The 16,482-nt window shown below is 47.8% G+C and overlaps 1 protein-coding gene across 3 annotated transcripts; it reads right to left on the reverse strand.

The window, feature by feature from the left end:
* Positions 1–4,983: 4,983 nt before the first annotated feature.
* CCKBR (cholecystokinin B receptor) lies at positions 4,984–15,706 on the reverse strand. 3 transcript variants are annotated; one of them, XM_039218809.1, is made up of 5 exons: positions 15,489–15,706; positions 7,174–7,401; positions 6,757–7,006; positions 6,289–6,461; positions 4,984–6,117 (listed from the first exon to the last, which is right to left on the reverse strand). In XM_039218809.1, exons 1-5 carry the CDS (start codon positions 15,637–15,639, stop codon positions 5,579–5,581), a joined length of 1,341 nt encoding a protein of 446 aa, XP_039074740.1. In that variant the 5' UTR covers positions 15,640–15,706; the 3' UTR covers positions 4,984–5,578. The 3 variants fall into 3 exon arrangements, with proteins under 3 accessions (XP_039074740.1, XP_039074738.1, XP_039074741.1); XM_039218807.1 differs by having other exon boundaries at positions 7,150–7,401; XM_039218810.1 differs by lacking the exon at positions 15,489–15,706 and adding an exon at positions 7,927–8,074 and having other exon boundaries at positions 7,150–7,401.
* Between the last annotated feature and the right edge of the window lie 776 nt (positions 15,707–16,482).

The following is a 16,482-nucleotide window of genomic DNA, read 5'->3' on the forward strand; positions in this document are numbered from 1 at the left end:
CTTCTTATGTTTCTGGTTTTCCCATGTTGCTCAAAGCTTACTTGTTTCATCCTGGGAAACTGGACAGCCCTATCGCTCAAACCAGCCTTATTGTTCAAATGTACACTTCTTAAGAGCCCTTCCATGTCTTTTATTACTTATATGTCTAGATGGGTTCTGGGACTCAAAAGTGTTTGATTAAGACAAAGTAGTACTTCACTGGGCCTAATCAATAAACTGTTTCCTTCCCTCAAAATGTGGCTACATTTAAGGCTGGGTTAGATTCTGTTTCCAGAAGACTCATCTAATCAAGGGGGAGGTGCTGATCTTTGTGCATGGTGCTAGTGATGGAGCAAGAATCTGGCTGACCAAGTGTCTCCTTAGGTCTGGGGATAGTGAATAAGGCTCAGGAACATTACTAGAATCTACAATATGGGCCACCATTTCCAGGAGGTTCCCCCTCCCCACCCAGGCATTATATCCCAGCAACAAAACTTTGACCCCAGCTGGCACCTGTTTTCTTCCCCAACCTTTATACTTGCTTTCCTCTCCTCTTACTTGTCCCCTCCCAGAAATAAGTCGAAGGGATGAAGTCTGTCCATAAAACATCCTTGCTTCTCACTAGTCAGACCTGACTAACCAGAGTGTACGATCATCCAAGACCCTGGCTTGAGTTGTCTTTAGGAGAGGCCAGCTTTGGGCCTATGCTCCTTCTTTGTGCATGTTCACTGTGATTCTTCCCGTTCTCTGATCTGACCTCATATCTGAGACTTAGCCAGGAAACCTTCCATCTTAGAAGGTTTGAGGGGGTGAGATTTTCAGGACATTTGTTCCTCTCTTGTTTCGGGGAAATGAATCCTCAGGGGCTTTCCTCCAGGGATGGTGATGCTGGAAGTGGGGCTCACCAAAGGATGCAGGTCTGCAGAATTATAGACTTACCTTGTTTTCCTACTTTGAGCCCCAAGAAGAGTCCTGAGTGGTTCCAAATTACTCCCAACTCTCCAGCCCTGAATGAGCCCTTTGGGAGATCAGAATCAGGATGCATAGTGAAAAGAGCATGGGCTTTGGGGCCAGGCAGATCTGGATTCAAATTCTGACTCCATTACATTCTAATACCACCTCTTAGCAGGCCCCAAGCCTCCTACTGGACCCAGAGTTCTGCTCCCTTCAGTTAGGGGTGGTCTCTGTCTGCAGAGGACCTTGTTTCCTAGTGTTATTCCTGCATGCTGATCTTAAAGCAATCTTGGGTCTAACCCTTGTTATGCTATGTGCCTGGTACAATGATAAGCCCTTTTGAGCATTGTTTTATGTAATTCTCAAAATGGTAGTGTGAATGAATTACAATTCTGACACCAATTACAATGTGTTTTTTTTTTTTTCCCACACCACTAGCTAGATGTCCTACAACTTAACTCAATCCTGACATTATGTACCTAGAGATAGCATCAGATCCCACCGATCAAGGGCTAGGTCATACAAGACTGCCCCTTACTTAAATGCCAATTGCAAGTCCTCTTACTAACCACTCCTCTTTAGATGCCCATTGCAAGTGTTTCTTACTAACTGACTATAGATTGGAGGTTCCAAAACCCCTTCCTTGGATTTGATTGCTTTGCTAGAGCATTCACAGAACTCAAGAGGGACATTTTACTTACTAGATCACTAGTTTATTACAAAAGACTGTAACTCAGAAACAGCCAGATGGAAGAGATGCATAGGGCAAGGGTATGGGCAAAGGGCACAGAGTTTCCATGCCTTCTCCAAGTGAAACTCCTCCACAGTCTCCAAATGTTCACCAACCTAGAAGCTCTCTGAACCCTGTCCTTTTGATTTTTGTGGAGGCCTCATTATGTCGGCAGGCGTGATTAAATCTCAGACCATTTTGGTGCTCCAACTGCATTTCCAGCCCTCCTCTCCTTTTTGGAGGTCAGGGGGCAGGGCTGAAAGTTCTAACCCCCCATCACGTGATTGGTTCCTCTGGCAACCAGCCCCACCCCCTTTTTTTTGGACAGCCCACAGAAATGAGTCTATTTATTAGTAGAAGACAGACATTAAACTAAGCCCAAACAACTGGGGGCGCCTGGGTGGTTCAGTCCATTAAGCATCCAACTCTTGGTTTCAGCTCAGGTCATGAGGCAAGGTTCTTGAGTTCGAGCCCAGCATCGGGCTCTGTGCTAACAGCACAGAGCCTGCTTGGGATCCTCTGTCTCCTTCTCTCTCTGCCCCTCTCCTGCTCACTCTCTCTGTCTCTCTCAAAATAAACCTAAAAACCAACTTTATAAACCCATACAACTGATGTATAAAACCAGTCAGCAAGGGAGATTAGATATTTCCAGTAACAGATGAAATATTCCTGTAGGATAACACTTCCTTCTTTTGACCCAACAGATTTCTTAATGTGTTCTTTTTCTTCAAATTAGTTAACATACAGTGTAGTCTTAGCTTCAGGAATAGAACCCAGTGAGTCATCTCTTACATATGACACCCAGGGCTTGATCCAAAAAGTGCCCTCCTTAATGCCCAGCACCCATTTAACCCTTCCCCCTACCTCCAGCAACCCTTAGTTTGTTCTCAGTATTTAAGGGTCTCTTAAGATTTGCCTCCCTCTCTGTTCTTAAAGTGATCTAGAGGCTTTAGGAAAGTCAGCTCATCAACATGTCAAAAGGTACCTTTTGGACTCTCATCACTTAGGAAATTCCAAGGGTTTTAGGAGCTCTGTGCCTGGAGAGGGGATAAAGACCCAATGTATATTTCTTATTATAAATCACAAATCATAGAAGTTAATGTATTTATTCTTGTTTTATAGCTGAGACTGAGACTCACTGAAAGAACTTGTATAAAATCAACTTTTAAAAGGCAGGCCAGGTCTATTGGAACTCAGGTCTTTAATGCTTAGAAGACAATACAGCATGCCTGGAAAGAGAAAAGGTTTTGGGGGCAGATACATGAACTCAGTGTTGCCACAGGACCTCATGTAAGTCCACTAAGCTTTCTCAGCTTCACCTTCCTTTTCTGTCAAACAGAAATGTTGTGTAGGAGAGCTCTGAGAATGAAGTGAATTGGTATATGTAAGATGCCTGTCACACTGCACCGAGAAGTGCTAAATTTCCCACCCCCTCTGTCACTCCGCCTTCTAGCCCAGGCTGTCGTTTTTTCTCACCACATTATGCTATTCCCAGCCCAGTATGGGAAATCAGGCAGGAAGGCAAGTCAATATGATAAAAGAGAGAAAGCAGTACTACAGGAGCAGACAGGCTTTGTGAGGATGACCAAGAAGGACTTCTGGGAGATAGCAATATTAAATTTGGACCCGAAATGTTTGACAGATTTCAAGAGACAGAAAATGGATGGGAAGTCCCTGAGATCCCATATCTGGTAACTAGACAGGGCTTGGGGGAGGGGAGAAGGTGATGGATGTGTAAGTATCCTGTGGACAAAAGGGCAGCACTGTGTGCGAAATGGTGTTTATGCTTTTGTGCTAGTTTCTAGGCTAGCCCTGGGCCACAGGTCCTTCAGCTCACACTGGACTTGGAGCCCTACGCCACCCAGCTTCCCACTGCCATCTGGTGGTCACTAGGAACCCAGGGCCCAGCTGGAGGGGCTGCCTGTAGGGCAGCCTCATCAATGCAGTCTCCTTCAGAGTGCTGCAAAGCCTGTGGGCAACCCTACTTCCGTCCCGAAAAAGTTGGCATGAGAGAGAAAGGCCCAATATCTTGCCTTCAGTAAGTCAGACCAGCTGGGATTCTATTTTTAACCAGCACTGTTGTAGTTGACAGCTTGGAACGCCTTCTCCCTCCTTTTCTTCCTGTGTCCTGCCTCTTGCAGCCCAGTGGAAAGGATGGATGGGAGCAGCCTCAGCACTGGTAAACAGAAGACCACTCTCTTTTCCCATTGTCCTTCATTCCACCTGGCCTTTGTCCAACCTAGTTAGTGGGTGGAGTTAGAGATGGTATTGGCTGTGAGGTTAATAAGGCTTAAATCTCAGGGCTCCTCACTGCATGGAGCCTTCCAAGGCCCTGGTCAATGTCCTAGCAATTTTGTATCTGTCATTTTGTGTTCTTTTTTTTTTTTTTAAAAGGGCACCTAGTTTTATAAGCTCCAAGTTTTAAAACTTGGGTCTGCCTCCTGATGGGTATGGCTTCTTTCCCATCTCCAGCTCAGTGTCTACTTCAATAGGATTATTTCTGTCTTGTTCTAATTTATCATATGACCTTGAACAGCTTTATTTCCTATTCTGAGTCTCTATTTTCCCATCTGTTACAAGACGAAGTGTCAAGAAAGCCTCCCAATGTATCATACTTCTGATTATCCATGTATGTCCCTGGTGAGGTCATCTGTTCTTCTCTACCTGTCATCGTGTGTGTGGAGGGGTGATGTTGCTGTCTCTGCCTCTCTCTGGGGCTGGATCACAATCCTAGTCAAAAGGAAAGCTGGGCTCTGGGACTCCTCTTACTCAGATCCAGCATTCTCCCCACCTTTGTTGCTGGCCAGTAAAGGTGCTTCCATGGGGCAGAAGTTTGGCCAGGTTCTGACACCAGAGAAGAGTGCATGAAAAAAGATCCTACTGTTTAATTTTTGTACACTTATGATCTGAACCCTGGTATTTGAAACACACATCAAATAAACTGAGTTTTATTATACAGGGCTTCCACTTACATTTCAATAAAATTCTAGTAAGTATCTATTAATATAGTACCTTAGCAATGGCACCCCTTTAGGAGAATGCTCAGGAATCATGATGTGACATGGATATTCCACCTTCCACCCCCATCCCCATTCCCAGCTACTATGTATGACACTGGTGTGTTGGTGGGTCCAGGATGACAAGCCAGACAGAATACCCACATCCCCATTTAGCCTCAGACCATGGGCATTTTGGCAGGGGGTCATTGCATAGGAGAGAGCATGGAAGAGGGACCCAATAGAGGGAATTCTACAAAATCCCATGCCTCCCCACCTGTCCCCCAAAAAAAATCCAGAAAGGAAGTTCAGGAGGAAGCCAAGTCATTTATTATTTCTTGAAGAGTTTGGGTGATGGAGGAGGGGCAGGGCCATAGAATCTAACTGGAAAGGAATGAAGGGACTTTTCAGTGCAAAACAACCTGTTGGTCAAGAAGGTGTTGGTTGGTAGGTTGGGTGATATTTTTCAGTGCTGAAGTGGGGAAGGGCACTGTGAGGTGAAACTGGGGGGCAGCCTGGAGCATCTTAGGAGTCAGTACTGTGCCAGGCTCCAGGGCCGTAAAGAATCAGTGCCATTACTGTGTGTATGAGAGGTAGGCCATCCTCTCTCAGAGTTTCCACTATGTACAGACAGTCCACTGCTAGAGATGCTGTGTCTGTGTATGTCTAAGGCCAGTGCCCTGTTTCTATGTGCCAGGCTCAGTCCCATATCAAGAACGTGCCTTATTTCCTGTGTGGAGATCTGGTTTGTTTCTTTTGTGTCAGGTAAGCTGATTTTTTAGTGTGCATTGGGATTAGTCCATGCTTTTTGGGTGTCAGTCTCCTTTGTCAGTGGGTCTGTATCTTTCGTGTGTCTGGATGGGTCCCTGCTTGTAGGAATTAATGTGTCCCACCTCAGACCCCACTCCTCCTCTACCCCTCAGCCAGGCCCCAGCGTGCTGATGGTGGTGTAGCTCAGCCTGGACAGTGAAGCGATGGAGGGGGTGGGTGGGTCTTCATCTGGAAGAGGTCTGGGGCGAGCTCGTGGAGGCCTGGGGCAGCAGCGGGCACATGTCTCAAGGCAGGCCTGGCGAAATCGACGGTGCATGAAGCAGTAGACCAGGGGGTTGACACAGGCTGAGGCATAGCTCAACAAGTGGATGAAAGAGATGGGCGCTCCCGAAAGCGCTCGGTGTGCACCAGAGCTGTCGAAGGCGCGCCACGTGTTGGCACTGTACAATGGCAACCAACACAGAAAAAAAAGCACAACTATCACCAGTAGCATCCGCACCACGCGCTTCTTAGCCAACAGCTTGGCCTGGTAGGGCCGGGGGCCACATCCTTGCCCAGGTGTGGGCTCAGTCAGCGCAGACAGCTCCAGGGTCTGACGGGATCGTGGAAGCTGCACGTAACAGCCATCACCGTCCTCGCCAGCCAGCCCGGTCTCTGGCCGGCAACGGCCATTGGGTTGGGCAGGACCTGAGTAGAGATTTGGGCGGTCAGAGCAGGAGGCCAAGTCCTCTCAACCTCCAGCCCACCCCCCACCAGACCCCGATTTCCAGCATCTTACCTTTCAGCCCCAGGCACTCTAGGCCCCGCCCCTTTCCAAGACCCTCCCCAAGGCCCATCCCCAGGCTGGATATCACCCACCTGGTCCTGCCCGGCTCCGCAGCCCTCCTTGGCTTCGGACTCGGCTCTGGTTCTCATTGTCACGGTCTTCGTCAAAGCGAAGCCCTAAGTAGAGCTCACGGGAGATGAGCCCGTAGGCCACAGCGATAACCACACCTGGGACGAAGAACAAGAGCAGGAGCAGCAGTACTGACCTGGAGACAAGAGCAGACCAATCACGCGGGTATCTGTCCACTTATAACCACAGATGGAGGAAGAGCAAGGGATCCTTTCTAGTAGTGGTGATCAGGCCCCTAATGTAGAAGTAGGATTTAGGGTTGTTGCTGGGAGGGGCTAGAAAACTGGGGAGGGACCCCAAATGGGAATCCCAGGGTGGTGGGTTCATAAAGGGAATCAGAGTATTTGAGCAGCTGGAGGAAGATTCTGGGGAATGCTAGTAAGCAGTTGATGGAGATGGAGATGGAAATTCCCAGGAATGGGCTCCCTCACCAGGTTTGGCGAACACGTGCACTGGGCCAGCGATGGACGCACTGCAGCACTCGGGACCCTACTGGCTGTACGGCGGTGTACACGGGATAGGGCACCATGAGCAGTCCAGAGAGCATCCACGTGGCTATGATCACACGAGCCGCATGGGACCGTGTCTGCCACACACGTGCCTGCAGTGGTCGGCAGATGGCACTGTATCGCTCCAGGGCGATGGCCACGAGGCTTAGTGTGGACACACTTACAGACACCCCTAAACAAGGGAAGAGGAAGGGGTCACTTAGGAAACTTGTACTACATACTCAACCAGTGATTTACTCAGGCCCCACTGGGAAAGACCCCTATGTCCCACAAGGACTTTAGGTAAGGAGGGGGGCAGGAGGTTGTCTCACCTACCCATGAGATAGGAAACTGCCTTACAGACAACTGTGCCAAAGATGAATGTGCCCATGAGATTGGGCAGGAGTGTGAAGGGCATGCAAGCCACAGCCAACAGGAGGTCACTGACGGCCAGTGAGAGCAGGAAGGCATTGGTGACAGTCCTCAGGCGGCGGCTCAGTCCCAGGACCACGATGATGAGCACATTTCCTCCAACGCTCATCAGAAAGATCACTGCATAAAGGGTGATCCTAATGGCCAGCTCCAATTCTGGGTAGGAAAATGGAGAGAGAGCAGCTGGTAGTCTGGCTCCCACTCAGCCAGACCCTCCAAACCCACTTATTCCCCACATCCACTATCCAGCTAGATCCCTCTGCATCCCAGGAACACCTCCTCCCACTCAGTGGATGGTACACTTAAATCCTTCAGGCTTCTAACCCCTTGAGGTTTAGGAAAATTGGCTTAACTCCTCCTCTCCTTGAGAAGGTCTGTCTCTTCTCAAGCTTTGCTTCAAATTCTCCTTCTCTTTACAGCCAAGCTCTTTGAAAGGGTTATTTGCATCTTCTCATTCACTCCTCAGTCCATTACAGTCCAGTGCCCCATCTGTCTCCCTCCCTCCCCATCACCATTTGGACGCTTCTTCCCAAGATCACTAAGCTTTAACTGCCAAATCCAAAGATCTCTTCTTAGCCTATTCTACTTGATCTCGCTGTCGCATTTGACACTGTTGACCACCCACTACCTTTTGAAACATAGGCCATGTCCTTATTGTCTACAAAATCCCTCTCCGCTTACCCTGTACTGTCTGGAACCCTTTAGCATGTCTTCCAGATCCTCTGAGAACTGTCCTGTCTCACCTCCTCTTGCAGTGCACCCACTTAAGCCACTGGATGACTCACTTTCTTGAAGGCATCATGCACCCTCATAACTTCCTCCCCTGCTAACATTGATTTCTCAGCCTGGAATGTTCTTTCACCAACTGCCACTAATACCGTCCTCCCATCACAAACTCCTTTTCTGTGTCCGGTAAATTACTATTCACCACTGCCCATTAAGACTCAGATTAACTGCCCCCTCTTCTTTTTTTTTTTTTTAATGTTTTTTATGTTTGTTTATTTTTGAGAGAGATAGACAGAGTACGAGCAGGGGATGGGCAGAGAGAGAGAGAGAGAGAGGAAGACACAGATCTGAAGCAGGCTCCAGGCTCTGAGCTGTCAGCACAGAGCCCGACGCAAGTTTCAAACTCACAAACACTGAGATCATGACCTGAGCCGAAGTCGGATGCTTAACCAACTGAGCCACCCAGGCACCCCTAATTGCCCCCTCTTCTGTAAGGCTTTTCTGGATGCCTCATTTGGAGTTAATCTCCCCTTCCTCTGACCATTGCATGTTCCTTACACATCTATCAGAATGCTTTTTATTTTCTGCCTTGTATTTTAATTATCTCCTAACATTCATTTTCATTCAACAAATGTTTAGAGAGGACTCCCTCTATGTTATGCACTGGGGACAAAGAGAGGAACATGACAAATTCCCTGCCATCTGAGAGCTCACAGTCTAGAGGGAAACTTGGGTACATAAACAGATAATTGCCACACAGTGTGATAAGGAGTAAAGCTGAGGGATATACAAAGTGCTCTGGGAGCTCACAGGAGGGACACTAGTGTTGTTGGGCTAGACAGAGGGCTGACCCCATTCATTTGTGTCATTGTCTATTAAGGGATGGATTCATCCTTGGGCCTCTATATCACAGCAAAGCAGACTCAGACAAAAGTGAATTGAATTAAGCTGGACTCAGTCACCCAAGCCCATAGCTTCAGCATGAGGGAGATGAGAGCTTGAAGGGAGAGAAGGCAGAGACAGAGCCTTCCAGGTTGTGGGGAGGAAGGGGTCTGGAGCTGTAGCTCCCCCTTCTGCCACCCCATACATTGACTCTTGCCTTAGACTCTGAATTAAACTGTTCTCATAATGATAACCAACTTATTCAGAAATGGTTGTAGGCATCAAATGCATGCTATTTACAAGAGATTCTTGAACAGAACCCAGCAGTGACATTAGTTCTCAGATCACACAGCTAAGTCAGGTATTGAATCAGAATAGCCGCTGAGTCTCCAGATCTCTAAAATGCTTTGTCTCCTGCTGCTCCCTTGCCTCTCTGTCATTCATCATGCTGCCTCCTTTTCCCAATCAAATCTCAATCTCAGTGCCTCTTTCTGCTTCTCTGTACTCCACTGTGGCATTGCTCACTGTATTATTATGTTTAATTCTCTATCTCCCCCACTGGACTATGAGCTTCTTGAAGACAGGGGCAATGCCCAGCTCATTCTTCAGCATATCCCAGGCACTTAGCATAATGTCCTGCACAGAGGAGGTGCTCCCACATGCTGGCTAATGAATTATGAATGAATTTCTTTCACTCTCCACACAAATGCACCTGCTTTTCCTTCCCAATCCATGCTTCACCTCTGTGCCTCTAAACCTGCAGCATGCCCTCTTCTCTCTGCCTCTGTCTCTTTGGAGACATATGTCTCCCTCTCTGCAAGAAAGGCTTATATGTAGCAAATTTGAGTGTGTGTGTGTGTGTGTGTGTGTGTGTGTGTGTGTATAAATAAAGAACATTTGGGAGGGAGAGCTCTGTCAGAGAGGTCCTTGTACCCCAAAAAAGAGCTAGTATTCTATCCTGTACTTTTTGTGTCTCCTTCCAGTCTACTGCCCCTACCCCTCCACTTTCCTTAATCTCTCTATTCTATCATCTTTCTCAGATCCTCCTCTGGATGTCTCTCTTCAACTAGTTCTTGAATCAATAACCACACCTCAAGTTGGTATAGCACCCTGAAGTATGAAAAGCATATTTCTCATTCATTCACCCAACCTGATGTATCTCATGTGTGTCCTTGAACTTGGTGGAGCAGAAAGATGAGACAATGCCCACTCTTATCAAGTTCCCAATCTGCATGGGGACTCCTGAAAACTAGAGGGACAAAGTTCCAGTAAAATCGCCAGCAATTGTACAACACTTTGCTATTTTGTCTGGGCATTCCTAGCGATTAACTGATTTCTAGCCACTACGGTCTCTCCATGTCTTTGCTGTTGAATAGTTAAGGGATGTGAAAAGATTAATTAAAAGCACTCTTAGAGCCAGGGGCCCTGGGAGAGGGTGGGAGGATGAAAAGGTAGAGCACAGGGTTTTTAGGGCAATGAAACTATTCTGTATGGAACTCTAATGGTAGATAGATGTTACTATACATTTGTTAAAACCCATAGAATATAGGGGAGCCTGGGTGGTTCAGTCAGTTGAGTGCGTTAGCCCAGGTCATGATCTCATGGTTTGTGGATCTGAGCCCCACATGGGGCTTTGTGCTGATAGTACAGAGCCTGCTTGGGATTCTTGTCTCCATCTCTCTCTGCCCCTTTCCTGCTTGGGTGCGCATGCACAGACTCTCTCTCTCTCTTTCTCTCTCTCTCAAAAATAAATAAACTTTAAAAAATATTTTAAAACCCATAGAATATACAACACAAGGAGTGAACCCTGATGTAAACTATGGAATTTAGTTAATAATGTATCAAAATTGGCTTATCTATTATAACAAACGTATTGCATTAATGCAAGATATTAATAGTAGGGGGAAACTCTGTGTGTGTGTGTGTGTGTGTGTGTGTGTGTGTGTGTGTGTGTTTGAGGGAGAGGAAATCTGCCTGTGCTTTCCATTCAATTTTTCTGTAAACCTGAAGCTACTGTAAAAATAATCTATTAGTTTTTTCAAAAGTCACTAAAAAGCAATTGGAATGAAGACGTGTGTGTGTGTGTGTGTGTGTGTTTCTGCTTGTGTGTATGCATCCATGTGTGTTTGTGTGGTGGAAGAGGAATGATCACAGTGGCACTGACAACTAGGAACTTAAGGTAGGGGTGGAAGAATGGGAGTGGCACCTTATAGATTCTAGTGCCTCAACTACCTCTGGGCATCATCCTGCTGGGCCAGAGAACTCAGGAGACTGTGAGAGTTCATTTCTGCTACTGGGGTCTAAAGGATCTGCATTTGTTCTGTCCTGATGATGGCAGAAGAGTATGAGCACAAAAATGCAGATAACGTGCCAAACACAAAAATCAGGACTTGATAAGAAACAACACCAAAGCTGCTGATGCCTCAAATCCTGCCTTCTGCTGGCATGTTGGATCTGGTTACCCATGAACACAGACATCACAGCAATACCCATGTGTCTGTGGTGAGCATGGACAGCATTCAACTGATTGTGGGTAATAGCTGGGCAAATGGAGATATCCAAATGCCAATGGGTACTGAGGGAGCAGAAATAACATGGAAGGATGTGTAGGTAATATCAGAGTGAATATTGGATAATAATTTAGTTTTTGAGATAATATCTAGGTAGGTGAGAAGTAATACAAATTTTTTGTGGACAGGGTCTGAGAAGGGTTTAACAGCTAACTGTCTGTAGATAATGCCTGACTGAAGGTGGGTTACTTGTAGGTTTAGATAATATCTGATTAAGTGTTGTAACATTTTGACTGTGCAAAGGTAATATGTTTGTGGATAACATCTCGTTTGATAGATAACATCTTCAGGAAATGTGGATTACATTCAGAGGTCTGAATGTTAATGGGGAGATATCCAAGTGATGACAGTAGTAGCTGAGTAAGCAGAAGTAATATCCAAGTACGTGCAGGCAATGTTTAGGTGAGCATGGATGTGAGATGTTGACATGTTAAGATGTGAAGTGAGATATTAATCTGAGTAAAATCACTCAGTGCCTGAGTGAACACAGGTAATATTTGAGTATTGTGGGTAATATCTGAATGTATGAGACTAACAACCATGATTTTATGGTTGATATCTGGAAAAGGCTAGTTAAGTGAGCATGGGCAATATCTATGTGTGGACAATAAAATGAAAGCAAATATGTTTGATGGATGAATGACATATATATGACTATGGGCATTGCTAAAGTAACTGTGGGTGAACATTAGCACTTGGGTCTATGTGGATAACATATAAGAATAATGAGGGTAACATCCACATTCCTACTGGTAACACTGGAGTGAGCCTGGCTAACATGTCATATTTCAGTGAGTGGCGAACAGTCTTTGTGGGTAACTTTGACTGCCTGGATAACATCCACTCTGCGTGGGTAACAACAGTCAGATAAGCAAGACCAATTCTTGCAAATGTGCTCTGAATCACTTCGTGTTCTGCTTTTTCAGGGTTCCTTGCTCTGTGGACTATCCCTGCTGTCTGCTGAACCTTCAATCTTCCTTTCCTCTCTCTTGGCCCATTCTGCATCAACATTTTATTTTTATTTTTTTAATGTTTATTTATATTTGAGAGAGAGAGAGAGAGAGAGAGAGAGAGAGAGAGAGCGGTGGAGGGGCAGAGAGAGAGGGAGACACAGAATCCGAAGCAGGCTTCAGGCTCCAAGCTGTTAGCACAGAGCCTGAGGCAGGGCTCGAAACCACAGACTGAGAGATCATGACCTGAGCCAAAGTCGGAAGCTTAACCGACTGAGCCACCCAGGCACCCCTACATCAACATTTTAAAAAGACTCTTACCTCTACTGCACATACATATACCCAAAGACAATCCCCACCACACACCATTCCTCAACCCCATGCTATTTCTAGCGCTATCCTATTTTTTCTTTGCTTCTCTCTCCCTACCAAACTTCTGGAAAGTTTTGTCTACACACCCTGGTTCACTTCTCATAACCCCCTCATGCACCCTCGCAAACCTCAACCAACTGTAGTCAGGCCTTAATACCCACAACTCCTCTTAAGGACTTTCTTGTTACTGCATCTGAAGGATGCTGTTCTGTCCTTATTTGACTTACATCAGCAGCATATGACATCACTTATCCCACCCTGCTTGAAATTTTTCCCTTGCCTTCTTGTCCCTCTCGTGGTTTCATCATAGGCTCTCCTTCTTTTGCCTAGCTTTTAAATATCAACCTTTTTCAGGGTCCTACCCCAGGACCTCTTTTCTTTTCATCCTGTCATCTTTGTATGATTTTATCTATTCCCATGGCTTCCATTACCTTCTCTAGGCAAAGGCCTTTTAAGTTTGTATTTCTAGCTTGTACCTCTCCCCTAAGTTCCTGACTACCAGATTTAACAGCTTACTGGCCACCACTACCTGGGTATCTCAACAGCACTTACATTTAGTGAGTTCCAAAATGAATTTACAGTTTCCTCTTTCAAACCTGTTTCTGTTCCTTTGTTATCCTTCTCATGATATAGCACAAATATCCATCTAATTGTCCAAGCCAGACATCTAGATGTCATCCCTTGACTTCTTCCTCCCTCTCCGCTTCTAATGCATCTCTACCAAGTTCTGTTGATTCTGCTTCCAGAAGTGTCTCTCAAACGCACTCACTTCTCTCCATCCCCACTGCGAATACCTTAGTATAAGCCCACATCATCTTTCATCAGTGTAATAGAATAGCCTTTTAAAGTATTCCCCCCACCCCCCACCTTTCCTGTCTTGTCCTCCAATCCATCCTCTACACTATAGAACTAATTAATCCTGGCTGTACTACAGAGCATTTTGGCAGTTCCCATCATCCTCAAAATGAAAATCCACGTTCCTTAGCCAGGTCCATGAGGCTCTTCGTAAACCTGCTAGGTTGGTGTTCATCCTGAGTGTTCATTTTTCCTCTCTTATGGTGTATGTTTCAGGCACTCAGAAACTGACACACTGAATGCAAATATCATGGATTTCAACTTTGGGTGTTTACAAATATTGTTCCTCTGCTTAGAATGCTTTTCGCCTTTCCTGCCCCTTCACTTGTCTGGCTTTCCCTCGTCTTTTAAAATTTTTCTTCAGTTACCTTCTCAGGAGGCTCACTTTGACCCCCAAGGCTAGGCTAGGCTAGGGCTCCTCTTCTGTGTTCCCACAGCCTTACCTAAGGCACATCCCACTTTGTGCTGCAATTCCCTGCTTACTTGTCTGTCTCTTCCACTAAACTGTGAGCTCCATGAAATAGGAACTGTGTTCATTTTTTTTCTCTGGTTCAATAAATATTTGTGGAATGAAGCAATCTAAGTGAGAGTGTGTAACAACTGGTCTGATAAAGCATACATTATTTTGTGAGGTAAATACTCAAAATTTATTCCCATTTTCCCTTCTTGAACATGGAATAATTTCCTTTTGCTCAGCACTGCTTTCCCCCTCCTTCCTTTTCTGCCTACTCAACTTCAACTTCAAGACCCAGCTCCTGGGTTCCCTCATCTATGAAGTTCTTAGATTCCATCTCCTTTGGATGTCCACAATTCAGACCCCCTCCTGGGATTTATCAGAGTGACTGTGATTTTCCAACTGGTTTGTCTCCCCTCTGCACTTGACTATGGACCGATGAGGGTCCATACTGGGTCTGTTTCATCCCTGTGTCCCCAGCACCTAGCCCAGTGACAATAGTGGGTGTCCAGGAGACATTTAAGGAAAGAAAAGGCTCAGGAAGGGAAAACATGTATCGTGAGCTGGGTTATGGAGAAAATGCGGCTGTTGGCCCGTGGGAGGAGTGAAAGTCATTTTGGGGACTGAGTGAGTGGAAGCAGTGGGGGTGGGGGGAGATGGTGGCACAAGAGATAGGAGATGAAGGGAGCAGCTAGGCTCTAGGAGGATGAAACCTATGGAAAGGCAGGTTGGAGAGGGTGCTTGGAAGGGACTTGGAGACAGAAAGAGAGAGGGGACAGAGCTTTGATTAGAATTCCACCTTGGGAGGCAGGAAGATTTGAGGAGGAGTGAAATGGAGACTGGCAGCTCTAGGGTGCAACCCCCAATGTCCAGCCTAGTTCAGCTTTGAGGACCTCTTTTGGGAAGGCTAGGGGTGGGGTGGAGGACACAGGAGATTATATAGCTCTAACTTCCCATTCAAGCCTTCCATACTGCTCCCTCCCTCAAGCAGCCCTCTTCTTTTTCCCAGTCTTGCCTTCTTTTCTTTCTTTCCTTACCCATTGTGGCTCTGTGAACTGGATTTAAAAGGAAGAGATGTGGAAGGATAGGCAATAGGAGGTCCTTGCTTCCTGACCCTCTGTGTCTAAAGGGGGCTCTGTGGTGGGCAGGGGGCTGTGTTTGGGGATGACCAGTGGGTCTGGGTGCGACCAGGAGACCAGAGTGTGAAGGGGCTCTGATCAGGTGGTGTGAAGCTGTGATGGAGTTTTTATGAGCCGTTGCGGGGGGGGGGGAGGCGGGGGAAGGAAGAGGGGGCAGAAGTGTCGGGGGAGCTGTTGAGGGACTGAGGGAGTACTATCAGGGGATGGTGTAGGCATTGAGGAGGCAGTGCGGGCCTCTATCAGTGTGGGGTGCAGCGAAAAGGAGCTGGTGGAGGGGGCTTAGGGAGGCACCCACCTCGTGTCCCGGCTCCGCGGATGCGAGGGGGCTCGCAGCTGAGGTTGCCCGCACCGCTGCTGTTGAGGAGGGCCCCCCCGGGGCGGCAAAGGGAAGCCCCCGGCCCGGGTCCGGACCCCTGCGCGCTCCGGTTCAGGTTTAGCAGCTCCATGGCCCCGGCCCAGCCGCCACCTCCCCGAGCTCGGCCCGGCGGGCTCCCGCTGCGGCTCCACCTGCTCGCTCCGCGGTTCGGGCGGAGGCTCCCGCCCCGCCTGGTCCCCGCCCCCAACCTTGGCCCCTGCCCTGCAGCTCCTCCTCTGCTCGCCCCGCCTAGGCTCGCCTCCCTCCCAGGCTCGTCCGCCTCGGTCCCGCCAGGTGCTCTCCGCCCCCCTCCCACGCTCAGGACTTCGCTTCCCTCACCCATCAGGACTGTCCTCCAGCCTCGCCCCCTCCCTAGCCTCTCCGGTCTTCTCTTAGAGATTTCCTTCCCGCCCACTCCCCTTCACCACTGTCCTGGTTCGGCAGAATTCGTGTGTGTGTGTGTGTGTGTGTGTGTGTGTGTGTGTGTGTGTGTGTGTGTTGGCGAAGGTAGCAGTACGGGTGGTTGGAGGAGTGGCGGGGAGGAGATGCTGGAGGGGTGGGGGAAGGCAAGACGGCGCGCCTGCCGTGGGATCTAGCATCTTTCCCCGGTGGGTCACGGGACGTGGAGGTGCCATCTAACAGGGTAGTAGCACCCGCAGTTACTGTACTATGCCTCAGTGGCCCAGTGACCTGGACACTCTCGCTACCGTAGTTCCTTGCATCTCCTCTCCAAGGGTGTGGGGTAGCTCCTGCATCTGCCCCGCACCCTTCACCTAGCTCAGGGCCCAACACCCAGGCTTCAACCTAAAGCTCCCAAGGAACACTCCTCAGCGGGCAAGGATGTGGGAGCAGCATTTGTGCTCAGGGGAATCTTGGCAGGCAAAAGGGCTGCCCGGAGGAAGAGTCTGACTTGGGTGTGAGGGCGGCCCGGGTA

This window comes from Hyaena hyaena, unplaced genomic scaffold, assembly GCF_003009895.1.
Source record: "Hyaena hyaena isolate Hyena2069 unplaced genomic scaffold, ASM300989v1 scaffold_779, whole genome shotgun sequence".
Taxonomy (NCBI): Eukaryota; Metazoa; Chordata; class Mammalia; order Carnivora; family Hyaenidae; genus Hyaena; species Hyaena hyaena.